This window comes from Crocodylus siamensis, chromosome 9, assembly GCF_052110815.1.
Source record: "Crocodylus siamensis isolate JL-2025a chromosome 9, ASM5211081v1, whole genome shotgun sequence".
Taxonomy (NCBI): Eukaryota; Metazoa; Chordata; order Crocodylia; family Crocodylidae; genus Crocodylus; species Crocodylus siamensis.
The window spans coordinates 53,019,140-53,035,444 of NC_143403.1; the positions used below are offsets into that span (position 1 = coordinate 53,019,140).

General features: G+C 48.1%; 1 protein-coding gene across 4 annotated transcripts in view; it reads right to left on the minus strand.

The window, feature by feature from the left end:
* Nucleotides 1-3,311: 3,311 nt before the first annotated feature.
* TESC (tescalcin) overlaps nucleotides 3,312-16,305 on the minus strand; it is a 30,381-nt gene continuing 17,387 nt past the window's right edge. For 3 of the 4 annotated variants that reach the window (XM_090063473.1, XM_090063474.1, XM_090063471.1), the window contains exons 3-8: nucleotides 8,154-8,234; nucleotides 6,247-6,386; nucleotides 5,968-6,029; nucleotides 5,762-5,869; nucleotides 4,337-4,384; nucleotides 3,312-3,670 (exon numbers count right to left, since the gene is read on the minus strand). In XM_090063473.1, the coding sequence (XP_089919599.1) occupies nucleotides 3,593-3,670; nucleotides 4,337-4,384; nucleotides 5,762-5,869; nucleotides 5,968-6,029; nucleotides 6,247-6,386; nucleotides 8,154-8,234 (517 nt within the window). In that variant the 3' untranslated portion in view covers nucleotides 3,312-3,592. The other variant, XM_090063472.1, reaches the window with a different exon arrangement.

Sequence of the window (16,305 nt, forward strand, 5' to 3'; positions counted from 1 at the left end):
TAAGCTGTAACCAAACTGGTTAATATTTTATTTTGGGAATATCAACAAAGCTTCCCTTTTGTTTTTTCTAATGCAGAAAGGAAAATAACTTCAGGGTTTATTTTGGAGCCAAGTTCTCTGCTCCCAGCCAGAGCTAACTTCAGGGATGACCTTGTCAACACCTTTCTGTAGGACTGCAGCGGCAGAGACTCCCATGGCCAGTACTGTGTCTGGAGTGAAAAGAAAATGGTGGAATCTATCACACTTCAGTGCAAGGCTGATGTACCATGACCCTGCTCTCTTCTAGCTGGTTAAAGGAGAAGCTTGCGCTCATGAGAGCCTAATAGCTTCTCTCAAACATATCACCCACCTTCGCCACGTCCAGACAAGCACAGCCGTGCGGTATGTGGCATGACAGACATGTCTGTGGTGCCACGTACCACACGTTCAGTTCTCCATGCTGCAAGGAAGGGAGCAGCGCAGAGGGGTTTTTTGACCCCTGGATATCCAGCGCACATGGCACAGGCATCCTCCAGGGAGAACTAGCAGCAGCGCAAGGCGCACCACTGCTACTTGTCCCCAGGGAACCAAATGTCCATGCACGTCTGGACACAGTACCTGTGTGATGCACAAGCTGCACTAGCAAGAGGCAATCACTGCTCCCATTCCACACTGAGCCACAGGACCACTGCCTCCCTCTGTCCAAGCTAGTCCTCCACTCCTCCCTCCCTCAGACAGCAACATATATTTCAATTCTCAACACAGATGAAGACTGAGTTCAGACACCTTTCCAACTCATGCTGCTTGCTCCTCCACTCCCACCGAAATTTAATATATGTGAGAGGCAAAGATTTTTTAGGGTGATCTTTTATTATAATTCCCAATCACCACCAAGATGCACCTACATTAATAACATCCTTCAGTAAATAACTCCCAGTCTGAAGTCCCTTGCAAGCAGCTCCAAGGTTTCCTGTATACTTTATTCAACCCCTTAATTAAGAGGCTTGCTAGGCAACACATTGCTACTGGCCCGTAGGCAATTGCTTACAGCAGATGCACACAGCCACACTCAGCTTATACCTAAATAGTACACAACAGCATCACAGTTTTACTGACTTGTGCTGAGACTGTCCTGCATTGCCCAGTTGTGACACGGGAACATCTCTCGTGCCAACAATTTCACATGAGAATGCTGTTTAAAAACTTTCTAGAATGTCTAAAAAGAATATCTTGCCCTTTTTTTGTCCTACTCCCTTGGTAAGAGGAATCCACATGTGATGCCAAATGGAAAAATACATATCTGTTAGAATAAACAGAAGTTCACCCTGTTTTTCCATGCAAGATTACAATCTCCCAAGACCAGAAACACGTGAACAGCCCGGGTGATCCTGCATCTCAGTTCCTCGACACCTGGGTAAAGTTCCCATTTCCAGTCTTTCTAGCTTACAGAGTTTTAGCCTTTAAATAGTCCTCCTAGGTCAGCATGTTCATGAGTGGGGATAGAAATCAGACAGAAGACGGCATCTTTTATAGCAGGTTCCTATTTGCCTCAAATTGAGATTATTAATATTTGTATAATGGCAGCATCTAGAAAAATGTCACCTCTTAGCAAAACTGGCCAACTGTGGCTTCGGTTTCTCCACAAGCCACTGGCTGGGGAACTGGCTCCGTGGTCGGACCCAGAGGGTGGTGGCTGATGGAAGTCAATTGTCGTGGTGCCCAGTGACCAGTGGGGTCCCCCAAGGCTCTGTCCTTGGACTCATATTGTTCAACATCTTCAATAATGATGTGGACATTGGCAGCAGAAGCGGACTGGCCAAGTTCGCCAATGACACCAAACTTTGGGGTAAAGCGTCCACACCTGAGGTCAGGAGGGCGAGCCAGGCTGACCTGGACAGGCTCATGAAGTGGGCAGATGAGAATCTGATGGTGTTTAACACCAAAAAACGCAAGGTTCTCCACCTTGGGAGGAAAAACCCACAGCATCCTTGTAGGCTTGGCAGTGCTACACTGGCTAGCACTTCAGATGAAAGGGACTTGGGGGTTATGATTGACGACAAGATGAGTGTGAGCCTTCAATGTGATGCTGCGGCTAGTAAAGTGAGCAAAACCCTGGCTTGCATCCATAGATGCTTCTCAAGCAAATCTCAGGACGTCATTCTCGCATTGTACTCAACCTTGGTGAGGCCGCAGCTGGATTGTACCCCCCAGTTTTGGGCTCCACAATTCATAAAGGATGTGAAGAAGCTTGAGAAAATCCAGAAAAGAGCCACATGTGTGATCAGAGGTCAGGAGAACAGACCTTATGAAGAGAGGCTGAGAGCCATGGGACTCTTCAGCCTGGAAAAGCGCAGGCTTGGGGGCGATGTGGCGGCCACCTGTAAGTTTATCAGGGGTGCTCATCAGGATCCTGGGGAATGCCTGTTCACCAGAGCACCCCAAGGGATGACAAGATCGAACAGTCACAAATTCCTCCATGACCGTTTCAGGCTGGACATAAGGAAGAATTTCTTCACTGTCTGAGCCCCCAAGGTTTGGAATAGACTGCTGCCAGAGGTGGTTCAAGCACCTACTTTGAACACCTTCAAGAGACATTTGGATGTTTATCTTGCTGGGCTCCTATGATCCCTGCTGACTTCCTGCCCTTTGGGCAGGGGGCTGGACTCGATGATCTTCCAAGGTCTCTTCCAGCCCTAATGTCTATGAATCTAGAAGGCACCACTGAATTATGAGCCCCCACTCTACTGGGCACTAGACATATTCAGAGATATTCCTGGCTCCAGAGACAGGAGCTGCTCTGGTTGGGATGCTGGAAGGTGATAGACCAATGGGTAGAGCAAAGACAGGTCAGAGGGCACCACGAATTCAATCTGTGCCATGGATTATCCCCTTTGTGGGGTGTGTCTATGTTCATTGATGCACTAAATCTGAAAGGGTACAAAGTTCTCATCTCATTTCCTGTTACATCTTTGACTCCAGTTTAATATTTTGGAGTGGTGCTGGTGTTCTCATAGGTTCAGCAACAACAGGGGGAAACTGCCCACAAAAAATAGCCCATCCTCCTTCAGCATCTCGTTGGCTTCAGGAATGCAGAGGAGAGCTATTTCCTGCACCTAACGCAGACCTGGAAACAGCAGCACATGCTGACTGGCTGAGGACACCAGCTGCTCCTCCTCACACTCCTGCCTCTTAGGCACTGGAGGAGCTAACAGGATGCTGCTCTGTCCTGGAGGAGTTGAGAAGAAGCAGGGCTCTGATTATGGACCATCTTGAAGCAAGGGCGGCAGGGAGGGGGGCACACATTCCCCAAACAGAGCAAAAAAAAAAAAAAAGACAGAATAATATTTTATTATAGATAAAAGTTGGCACTTAAGCCCTATGCATTTCTACACAGCACAAAGAAGCCCCTGTGGGAACACAGGGACTAGAGGACATCATAGGACTTAGTCACACACACTGGGAGCAAATGACAGATATCTGATATCAAAGACCTGAACCTGCTCTCAGAGGCTGTTTTCCCCCCTCCTCTGCTCATGGTCCAGTTCCCTCTTCCTGTGCTCCATCACTCATAGTCAGTACCCATGGTCCAACAACTCTGTGGAGCCAGTCGCAGTCAATGGCACTGTGCAATAGTCTCCATGTTTAGGAAGCGGACGTGCATCTTGGTCTCTATGTCAATCCCCTGCCATATCTGGAATTGGAAGAGGCAGGGTTAGGCAGAGGGAAGAGGCTGGGTTTTGCTCCCGACAGCGTGTCATTGCAGCAGACTTTGCCTGGGTTCCTATGGAGTCAAGAAAGGAGCAGGGCATCTGACCCTGAGCTGCTCAGTTTAAGGCCTGCACTGCATCCCACAGGATGGTCTCAGCAGTGGGAAGGACTGAACATTGTCACCACCAATCTGAGAGAAACAAATTCAGCATCTCAGTGCAATTCACTCAGGGACACCATCCCTACCCCAGAAACCACTGTCCTACTGGCATGTTTTGGTGGTGGCCTCTGCCCACATCAAAGACAACTTGGCAAGCAGAATCCTCTCCTCCTCTTAGGAGGAGCCCTCTCAGAAAAGAGCACTAAGCACTGGATACCACATGGGAGACCAGCCCTGTTGCTTCAGTTTTGGATAACAGGAGTTGGGTGACAACAGACAAAGGGACACAGCAGTCTTTGCAATGCCCCTCTGAAGGTACTACATGAAAACTGGCATCTTGAAAGATTAGCAGGTGTAGCTGTGAGAGGCCCAAAGGACCTTTACACTGTGGAATAACCAGAGCGGTTTAGTGATTCAGCCCTGTTCTCCCCACCAGCCCAACAGGGCTGCCAAACTGACAGCATGAGTAACCCAACTATCATTGCTAACCTTAAGAAAGTCTTCAAAAGTGATTCCCTCATATACCTGGTCTGGCTCCTGGAGTTTGGGGAGAGAGAGAAAACATGTTAGGAAATTAAATCTGCTAAAAGTTTGTTACCAACACTGAAACACCAGGCAGGGACAGCATTGCCTGAGCTGAGGCTGGGAATCAGAAGGCCTCACTCAGCCACTTAAGCTGGTCATATCAGGCGCTTGTACACGTGATGATTTGATCGTGTACATGTGATGAAGTGCAAGGAAAACTGCCATTTGTCTAGCATAATGGCATCACCATGTACATGTGCATGCTTTCTTGTGTCAAAATTTATTTGAGCATGGGAACTTAGACCACCTCCACTGTATTTTAATCATGGCCTATCATTAATTCTCTCTTTGTGTCTCTTGTCCCACCAGCACAATGGGGCCCTTTTACTCAGTGTTCCAGTGCAAAGGTATCATTATTGCCTAAAACTGGGTGGGGAAAAAGAGGCCAAGCCTGTGTTTTGCTGGCACAAGCTGGTATTTCAGAGGTCAGAAGGGGCTCTGAGGTGGACTGAATGCAGCCAGGAAGTCACAGACTGGAAATCCAGTCCCCAGAATGGGACTTCAGGGGACTCAGGCTGTCAAAACAGAAGGCGATTACTGGACTGGACTTCCAGGGCATCACTCTCCAAGCAGTCACTGCACTACTGACTGCTGTGCAGGGCTCCCAGTCAACAGCGATCACCTGCTTCTCAGCACAGCAATAAGCCTTAGTTAGAAACTGCAGCTGCTTATTTGAAATGCCTCAAATGAGCAGGCACCAAGCAGTGCCTCCTTACAACAGGGGGAGGGTGACTGGGTTTTTTTTGGTATTCCTTCAGTACACAAGTTCCATGGGCTTCTTACACGACTGTGTGCAACAAAGGATGGCAAAAACTTTCATCTACACGGAGGTCCTCCCCCCACAGGGTCTCAGGCTCCTTGGCCTCCTGGACCAAAGGGAGGTCTCCAGGCTCCAGTCCCGTGAGGTGCTGAATATACTGCTTTCAGGGAACCCAAGAACATGCTTAGGGCTGGGACGAGGTGTCTGGACAGGGCCTGGGACTGCACCTGGGCCAGCTGCTCTGCAAGACAGAGCTCTGATGAATTTTGCGTGCACAAGTGGCTGCATCTAAGAGCAGCAGACAGTGCACAGACATAGCCACCCTCCTCCAAACAATAGCATTATGTAGAAAAGAGCCATGTGATCCCATAGTGCTAGTATGGGAGTACAAGGCAGAGTGCACAGCACCAGGCCCATGTGCACTGTGCAGCAGACAGCAGGGCACTGCCCAGAACAACTCAGTGCTGTTTGCTTCCACTAAACAGCACCAAACTGGCCCATGGCACCTCACTGCAGGCTCATCATGCTACAGTGCCTACACAGCTCTACACCAAGCCAGTGGCTACTACCATTTGTCCAACACAGATGCTGGCAGCCTCCATCATGGCACCATCTGCAATAGACCTTGCTGACTCCTTCTCCAGGTGGGGGTTTCCAGACAGCAGCTCTTCCACCACCTACCAGGGAGTGAGAGGAAGGAAAACAAGGCAGCTTTAGAGGTTGCAGAGCATTTGGAGAGACGCTGGGAGAATGGGGGGCTGGAACAATACATTACATTTCGGTACTCCTGCAGTGTGATCTTCCCATCATGGTCTGAATCGTACATATGAAACAGAACTAGGAAACACAAGGCAGCAGTGGAGTCAGTCCAGGGCTCCAGTGGCTCAGAGCCGAATCATACCCATGTAGCCCAAGAACCCAATGCTTACTGCAAATAGAAGGGAGCATGGAAAGAGCTAGAGCAGGGATCCTGGGCTGGGGGCGGGGGGGCCTCACCATGCAGCCTTCCTCTAAAGCCAAGGACCTCAGGGTGGGAACTTATGGCAAGCCTCACATTTTAGCTTCTCTTTCCGGAAGTGATCTAGCTGTTCTTCATCCATGTTCATCTCAATAGGCCTGAAATAGGACATGATGGTCAGGAAGTCCTCAAAGTTGATCTCATCAGCTAATCCATCTGACTCCTGTCGAAGATTCCTGCAGAGACAGCAGAGAATGGAAGTGACACAAAGGAGGCATGATGATACCTGCAGTGAGAATCCACCCAGCAACTTTCCATACTGTGTCAGAAAATGGACCCGGTTAGGTCACCATCTCCACCCGTTCTAGCACAGATTGGCTACTGACACTAACAGGTTGCCAGGTTCAGTGTTAAATGTCCTAATCAACAGGGCTCCCACCATTTCTCTTAGGAGGCCAATAATCATTATTTGTATCAATTAAGCATCCAGAGGCAGGTACTGGGCACTGACCAAACAACAAAGGACAGTCCCTGCCACAGTGTGGATGTGGGATGCAAACAATGAGAGGCCACAGGTGGATATAGCTAGCCAGGGAGCACACAAGGGCAAGTGTGAAACTGTTGTAAGCGGCATAATGAGCAAAAGTCAGGGCTTGTTCCTGCACTGAGTTGTTATCATTAACTCTCCTAATATTCAGCCCTAAATTTTCTTGTTCTGAGATCACCCCCATTTAGATCTTTAAAAAAAAATGACACAACAGCCCCTTAATACTCATCCACAGGCACAACCTGTGATGTGACTCAGCCTGCTCATACAATCAGAGTAATCTATGGGAGCAGGCTCCAGCCCACATTAACTCACATCCAGGCTGCAGACAGACAAAACAATGATACTGATTTAAAATGAGAAGGGAGAAAGGGAAGGGAAGACTTCCCATTTGCAAGCTCAGGTCAGCTAACATTGCAGCTGTTTCACCCCTCTATTCCTATCTGACAAAATGGAAACTAAGCTGAGGTAGCGTACCCCAGAATCAAACAGCTGCTAAATGACCAAGGTTTAGTTTCCACTTATCACAGTGAAGTGTGGACATATAGGAACGTAGGGCTGGAAGGGACCTCAGGAGTTCATCTAGTTCAGCCCCTTGCTTAAGGAAGAATCATCCCTGACTAAACCATCCTAGACAAGCATCTGTCCAACCTGCTCTTGAAAATTTCCAGGGTTTGAGATTCCACACCTTCTCTTAGGTAGCCTTTTCCAATACTTACCTACCCTCATAGGTTGGAGATAAAGAAAAACGTCCTGACTAAATTTCTCCTACAGTAATTTGAGGCCATTGTTCCTAGTCCTGTCCTCTGTGGCCACAGAGAATAGTCTGTCTCCATCTTCCTCATCAGGTATTTGAAGACTTTTAGCAAATCCTCCCTCAGTCTTCTCTTCTCTAGACTAAATAACCCTAGTTCTTTCAGACTTTAACCATAAGTCATGTTTCTCAGGCCTCTAATCATATTTGTCATTGTCCCCAGGACCTTTTCTAATATGTCCACATCTTTCTTGAAGTGTGGAGTCCAAAACTAGACATGGTACACCACGAGAAGCCTCATCAGTGCCAACAGAGCAAAAGAATCACTTCTCTTGATTTCCAAGTGATGCTGGTTACGAGAATCTAGTATTATGTTGTGTGAATAGGTAAGAATGAACTAGCTAAGCTGAGACTGAAATGCAGGACATCCTGCCTCCCCACAATTGATATCATTGTTTCAAGTATCTATATCCAGTTATCCATACCAGTGTCTTTGTAGTATAAACCATAAAAAGTCCTGCTTAAGGGACAAGCATGTTCATCCACAGAACAGGTAGAACACAGGTCCACCCGCTGCTGACCTGGCACAACCAGCCATTGCTTGAGATGAAAATGAAGGCTGTTATTTTTTAAGGTCAGCAGAGGAGGACAAATGTGATTACGTCAAACCTCCCCGATAGCTGCCAGGGGCGCTCCTCTTACCTCTTGTCAAAAAAGGCATGGACAATTTTTGACCTAATTGGGTTGAACTCTAGGTCAGGGATGTTGTCAAAATGCTCCTTGCTGTAAAACAAAAAAGAAAACATGGAGGAATCAGCTATGCATGGATGAGTCTGAGCGTAAGGGAACAACAACTTCTGATACCACTTTAACATAGGAGGACTTGGAGCAGGAAAATCCAGCTGCACTTATATCTCAAGACCAGTTGATCCTTAAGGCAGAGATGGAAAACTTTTATGCAGCCAGCCTCTGCAAGGGCAGACCATCGTTAGCCCATTGCCTGGGGTTTTTGTGGGACGCACATATGGACATTGATTAGGCTGTAAAACTATGCCAACTAACTGCACATGGGTGGCAATTGTATGTGTTGCTCAGTCTCCTTATATGTTCTTTGAAGGGAGGCAGAGGGAGGAACTGACGGGATTTGCAGGGGGAAACCTCTGCCATCTCTGAGCCATAATTGCTCAGTGTGTGATTTCAGAAGATTTGGGTTGAGGGGAAGCATGGTGGGCAGGAGGAATTTACCCTCGATGTTGGCACTGTGCCTTTATAGCACACGCTGCTTGCCCTGGAGCTGAAATTCCAAACCTGCACTCAGACGAATAGTCGTCTGGGTTGATGCTAACCTGCACTTAAAACCTTCCAGTCGCAGAGAACCCACATCCTCAGGAGATAACGTGTTTCGGTGCCTAACCACTGGCTCTGAGGGTAGCTAGCACCAGAGCCCATGATTGCAGCTGGCTGGGGAATCTCTGTGATTGCCTAACCTGCACTTTACAACTTCCAAACACTTGACTGGGATGGTTTATACAGGGGGTTGAACTAGATCCACAGTAGCTAGACTTTTTGCCCCGCAAGCCATCCAGGTCAGTCCGTGGGCCTGAGCCAGCTGTGTGGGACCTGGAGATTCAGCAGCAGGGGAGTAGCAGCAGTGTTAATTCCCAGTGTCCCACACTAACAAATTTCCATGTCCATGGGGAGCCCCATGGGACAGATGACATGGTGCCATGGGCTGATCTGGCCTGTGGACTGGAGGTTGAGTACCCCTGAACTAGAGGACCTGACGAGGCCCCTTTCTGCCCTGTTTTTTAAAGTTCCAACTTCATGTGCCCACAAAACTAGCACTCACCTTTATCTTAAGCCACAAATGAAACACATTTAGTGACCTCAGATTAATAACTGGGAGACCTGGTTGAAAAAATCTTCTGACTAGATGTTATTTGTCAAACAGGAAAACCTTTTCATAGGTTAAACTTTCTGTGGGGATGGGGTGATTTCAATGCAGCTTCCTTTTAAAAGAAGTAGAAGACAGTGATTGGATGAGGTGATGCTCTGAACAGAGGGCCTTGATTTTTTCAGCTCAACAATATTTTATAGAAGTAATGACATTGGCATAACCTATTTCAATTCCACAGAATCTGTTTTCCAGTTAACCCCAAATTAAATGATTTCTTGGTGAGCTTCATTGTGAGATTTTTTTTTTTCCAAATCAGAATGAAAACAAAGTTGGAAACATTAAAAGTTCCTGCAGAAAATAAGTACCAAGTTTTGAACTAGCTCCACCACTGTTTGTCCCTGGAAAACAGAAGCCACAGCAGTTGCTCGAGACCGGTCAAAGAGGCAGGCAGTGCTGCACAAATGGTAGCAGAGCTGCATGGAGCATCAGGACCGAACCAACGAAAGCTGCTGGAGGCCAGAACTGAGGAGTATCGGGGTGGTCTGTGCAAGGACAGCATGTAAGTTATGCTTTAATGTTCTACTCAAACCACGACTCCCCTTTCTCCGCGTTCATTAAGTGCAAAACCAGGTTCACCTCTACCTCAAGAAGACCCCCGTTAAAGCGATACGTGACCAGCAGTGCGCATGGAGGTGGTAAACACCACTCAGGTACTGGACAACCCCAACAACTAACAGATGAATGTACTGTGATCACTGGCACAGGAACAGTCAGATCCTACCACTGAATCAAGACAGTCAGGTGTGCTAACAATGAAATCCTCTTCCAGCTTGTATACACAGAAATTCTCATGGAGGGGGAACAGCTTACTTTAATCTCTTTGGTAACGTGATGTTTTCCCAGTGCCCTGTATGGTCCTCTCCACACATCCCAGTATGTTCAGATCAGTCCCTTCATCATGGATCTGTAACGGCAGCTGAGGGAGCGCGTCACCCAGTAGCATCTGATCTTGCAGAACTGCTGCTCCCTTTGTTCCCCTCGGGGGTAAGAGTCAGTGTAGTTGTGGTCCACTCACTACAGGCTTGAGGAAGTAGTGTCTCTCTCTCACTTCCTCCCTCAGTTCTTGTGGTGTCGCTCACAATACCCTGTGCTGAGCTTCTTCCTTTCTCCTGCTTGCCTATTCACTCAGCTACCTTTCTGACTTTTTAACCCCATGCTTCTGGGTAAAAATACAGACCATGCAAAGGGTATAGCCTGAAAACAAGGCTGTTTTAGCCTGTTACAAACTGCTGATATTTGGTGTTTCTAAAAGTCTCAGCTCCTGCAGCTACGTCATAATGAAGAAAGCTGTCATTAAAAAAATTGCCTAGTCCTCATTTTTGGGGCAGAAAACTTTAAGATATGAACGCAAAAAAAGCACCACCTTTGCAGGGCTGATATAAAGAAACCGACACCTATTATTTGAAGTTGCACAAACTAGCGAGAGCCTTGACTCGTGAGTTTTGGCCACTCAGCATTTAGAGCAGTATAGCCAACTCCATCGCTGACCTGGAGCTGCAAGTATAGGCCACTGGGGAGCAGCTAGGATAAAAGGCAGAGAGGAGCCTGCTTTCCAGTATGAGCATGGGGGTACTCCCCTGTCTGCTCTCCTGGGGAGTATCTTTATTTCACTGCCTCTGTGGCCCTTCTTGCATGACCTGCTTGCAGGAAGGGCTAGGAGGAAGCTGTGGCTACACACACACGGGTGTGCATATATCACGCAGTGAGCTAACAAGAGAATAGTCCCTGGGGGACAGTGTGAATCATCTCTAGAGATAGCACTTGTAATTTTCCTACCTTTCTGCAGCTGGTGTCAGCTGCTACTGTCTGGATAGTGATCTGCAAGCGCCTAATGAGAATCACAAACAGTGCTCTCGGGGAGAGGAGAGGAGGAGGCCTGGCTATATCTGGAGAGAGCGAGCGAGCGAGCGACCTCTCCAGAGCATCTCATTATCCCTGAGACGGGATCTCTGATCAGTGTGTTTTGTTAGTCTTGGGGGAAGGGAAGGCACCTGCCCAATTTACAACCTTCCTCCCTGCTTTTCATTAGAAACCTGACATGCAACATGCTTTAGGCAGCTGAGCTCAAAGAAAAGACTTGAAGCCAGTCACTCAGAACAGGCTAACCTAGTTACCCTACAGCAATCACTGCTCTCAAGAAGAAATGGGGGAGTAAATCCCAGTTGGGGCAGAAAAGCAGATGTAAATCTTTCAACATAAAGACTCACAAGAAAAACTCAGCGTGGGAAGGAGCTGGGTTCGAGTAGGGGGCTGGGTGTCAGGAGTCTCAGTCTGTCACAGGACATACGTGGAGCTGGTATTATGCACGACCTAGGATCCAATTTTGTAAGTGTTGTATGTAGTTGGGTTAGCAAGGGGAAGTTACTGTAGATGGGTCTTTGAATTTCCTGTAGGACTATTGATCCAAGTCTCAGTGTGAATCAGGAGAACATTTATTATATGTCTCTAATGCTGGAATTCAATGGTGACTATTCAGAAACACAACACAACGGCTTCTCAAATAAGAGCACCCCTGCAGGCAAGTACAGAACAGTCATGTACTGCCAGACTTCAGGCCAAAGTGAGACAGTAATTTTGCCAAGCTGGGAGCATGGGGTTCAAAAAGGTATCAGGCATTTAGGAACACCTTCTCTTCCCTGGAGGGCTTTTCAGCTGCCAGTGAGCTCTGGATGGGAGCCAGCCTGACATACAGAAGCTCTGCAGAAGAATATATAGAGTTCGTCCTTACAGTGTCCCCCCTGGGGAAGATGGGGAAAAAAACAGTAAGCAAGTCATCTGAAACAGTAAGTAGGGCTATAAGCACAGGGCCTTTCTGAAATACTTTTGGTGTAAATGAATGGTACACTGCTTTAAATGGTACCTTAATTTATCACTGCCATTGTCCCCGATGGAACAGGCCTCTAGGGTCATGCCTGAATCAGACCTGCCAAGGTACTTGCTGCCTGATCTGTGAGTCGGGGGGGGGGGCAGATTGTACTAATGGGACTGGGAGGGCTCAGAGTAGCAGTTTGCCCAGTAACTGTGACATCCTGCTCTGATCATCAGCCCACTTCCCAATGCTTTCTTGAAGAGCTTGGAAGATTTGGAGCAAGGCTACGGTAGACATAGACTCACGCAGGGGTTGGCAGTGAAAAGAGACTCAGTCATCTGCTCCATGCGGAAAATCTACCCCAACCGACATCCCACAACAAATGAGGCATCATGAACTCTGGGCAGCTCGCCTAGGAACAGGCATCCCACATCTGGGGCTCTGGTACAACAATGTTTAACTACGGATTGGTGAACTTTTTGGTTTAGTTTATTTACCCATAAAATGCAATTTTGGTTGACCTAAAACTACACTCAGAGTTTGGGGCAAATTCATGACATTAAGTGGGGGGGAAAAAAAACCCCAGACTAATTTCATAAACCAGAAGAGAATGAGAAGGTGGTTTGTCTCGTTGCTTCCTCCATGACTCAGAAGGCCAGTCGTTCGGGTACTCACTACCTCGGGGGACTTGAATCAACAGCTTCCACTAGCCAGGAGAGCACCCTGTCAGGTTACTGTGTATTCTGGGGTGAAATGGGTCTCTCTGCCATTGAAGCCGTTCCACTTCACATATAGTAATTTGAATTTCCAGAGCAAGTTGGCAAGAATGTACCCAGGGCCCAGTCCCTGCTGCAATGATCCTACTTCCATTCTCCTGGGAGGCAGGAAGCATGGCTTCAAGTGCCCCGAGGCGGAGGAAGGATCTGAACCTGGCGCTCTCACAGCGAGGCGAGTGCCATGATCACCAGGCTCCTGCAGAAAACCCCATCTCCTCCCTGTCACGAGTTCTTCAAACGGCACCTCCCTCTTTGGTGCTTTGTGTCAGTGCCAGAAACAGAAACAAAACATTGTTTCAGGTTGGTCCCAAAGACTGACTGTCAATGGACCCGAGTCAGTACCCTTTAATACATTCATAAACCATCTGGATTTGGGTGTCAGAAGTGGACTCACTAAGTTCGCAGATGACACCATATTATTGGGAAGCTCAGTCACTCTAGAGCAGGTGGCCAAAATGTGGCCTGTGGGCCAGATGCGGCTTGCCAGGCCATCCTATCCAGCCCACGGGACCCAAAAATTTTAGAAAATTAATATTTAGATCTGCCCCCGGCTGCCTGTCATGCAGCCCTTGATGGCTTGCCAAAACTCTGGCCCTCCACCCGAAATAATTGCCCGCCCCTGCTCTAGAGAATAGGCTGGGGATTCAGGCCGACCTGGACAGGCTTGCAAGGTGAATGGATCAAACCTGATGACATTCAACATAGAGAAATGCAAGGTGCTCCATCTCGGGAGAAAGAACCCACATCATGCCTATAGGCTCGGCAGTGCTATACTCACTAGCACCGTGACCGAAAGAGACTTGGGGGCCACGATTGACCACAAGATGAATATGAGCCACCAATATAATGCTTGCAAAGCAAATAAAAGTCAGCAAAGCAAATAAAACCCTGGCTTGCATCTACCAATGCATCTCAAGCAAGACCCAAGATATCATTCTCCTGCTTTATTTGGCCTCAGTGAGGCTGCAACTGGAGTACTCATCAAATTCTGGGCTCCACACTTTAGAAAGGAGTTGGAGAAGCTTGAGAGAGTCCAGAGGAGAGCCACGCGCATGATCAGAAGTGAAGAGAACAAGCCTTATGAGGAGAGTTTGAGGCAGAGGACTCTTCAGCATGGAAAACCGCAAGCTCAGGGGGACTTGCTGGTGGCCTATAAGTACATAAGGGGGGGGCAGTGTCAGGATGTGGGGGAACAGCTGTTCTGAATTTTCACTGTGGTGGATTCAAACAAAGTTTCCTTCAGCATTTCAGTTAAGCTGAAAGACTATGTATTCCACCAGACAGACCTTGTTTTACTCTGCTTGTTGCATGTCCTATGAGACAAAGCTGAGGACACTACCAGGCAGCCCGGAGACTGGGATATGTATGCTGTGGTGCCACAGGACCTCTCTCGTCAATCACAGTGAAAGGTCCCATTTGCTGATTCTCGTGAAGGACGTGGGGAGAAGTCACGCACACAGATTATGCAAAGCGGGTTTATGAAAGGCTGTGCCTCCTCCTGTAGCAACCTCCTACAGGGCAGGTCACACCACAGAGCAAAGCAACCTCATCCCCACTGCATCTCCATGAGACTGTGCAGCTACAGAAAGGTCAACCTGCTTCTCTTCATAAACGGAGGCTGAGTCACTGCTGAAGAGTGTGGTGTGCCCGAGGGCTCGTAGGACTGCGCAAACACTTGGCACTGAATTAGCAGTTGTGCTGAGCACAGATCATTCACACGGGGATGCACCCAGCATGCTGGGGGATGCCCGAAGTCCTGACGCAGAATGCAGTGGGTCTCCTGGAGAACTTGAAGGAGTCGTCAAAGGTGGCAGAACAAACTTCAGATCACATGAAGAACTAAGACTGGAGGGGATCTTGGTAAGGCATGTGAAAGCTTCAGGTACTGGACCTGGGGAAAAAGGAGTGGGGAACTACACTCAACCACCAAGGGCTGGGGAGGCTTCAACTGAGAGCCTAGGAAAGTCCACCCATCTGCTATCTCTCTCTACCAATGCTGATAGGGTTTTAGCATGCCTTGGATAATACAGCAAAGATCCTTCCTCTGTCCTCACCCCCACTGAAGAGTCAGGTGGGTAAACATCCCTGCAACTAGGCAGCAGCTTCAGATTCCCCAGGGTATCCCTGCAGACCAGGACGCTGGAATCCACCTCCCAGGCCAGCACTCACCAGCTATTCCCATCAAATCCAGATGGTCCACTATAGGCCAGCCCCTTGTGGGCCAAGTGCTGGGAAGGCTGCTAAACTAATGCCTTTGCCAAGCGAGTACCAGGAGCATCTAGAGTTGTGCGTCAGGGCCCCAAGTAAGGGATCTCAAGAAGTTAGTCTCCTGCTACCTGCAGCCTGGGGATTCATTCCAGTCTCGGCAAGGTGAGCACAAAAAAAACCAGAACTCTGCTCTGCTGCCTTAGTATCAGCAGCATTTTAACCGCTTCAGGTAAACTCTTCATACTTACTTACCCTTCCCCCTTTTGGGAAGCATTTCCAGAAAATGCTCCCGCCCACACTCCATTTAGGGCAGAGGTTTCTCACTACCATTTATCCACGCAGGGGAAAATGCCTCTTCCTTTGCAAGGCTTCCTGGTATTTTGTGGGCACTGCATCCAGTGAAAGCTGGTTTCCAGACAACACACCCACATGTTCTGCAGCCCCACCATGCTCTCACAGAAGCGCCAGGGGTTCCTTTGTGCTTCTTGACATGATAATCTTTTATTTATGATGCCTGCAACAATAACTAAAGCCCCAGGCAGACTTGTTTTAAGCCGCCTCTTCTTGCCAGGTCTTGGCCTGAATTCACAGGAGCAATTACGCCAATATGGGAAGAACCGAGACCTTGCACACAAAGCAGAGCGAGGGAACTTCCTTTTATGCTGCCTCGTGTTTTCTTACTATGACTCAGCTTCTTCCCCCTTATCGCAACATTGGGCACCATCTCCAAGAAGTGGCTATGCTCAGAGGTAAATACCTGCTCACATGTGAAAACGTCCCTCTGACAGCCATTGCCTATTAGAGCCAATCCTATTAAGAACATGAACAATCAGTTTACTAACGTGAGATTTCCCCTTTGGATACAGTTAGGCAAGTATTCGGCAAACCTGTAAGCGTAACGGGAAATGATGACCAGATTTCTCAGTGTAATCTTCCCTGATCCTTTCCCTGCCCTCTCCCTTATGCTTGCTATGCCTCAATACTGTGACATTTGTTCTACAGGCAGAGGTTGCAGACAGGGTTGGGGCACTGTAATCCTGCGCTGTTCCACTGTTGACCAGCCACCCAAAAAAACAAAACACACAAACAACCAAGTACGTTAGG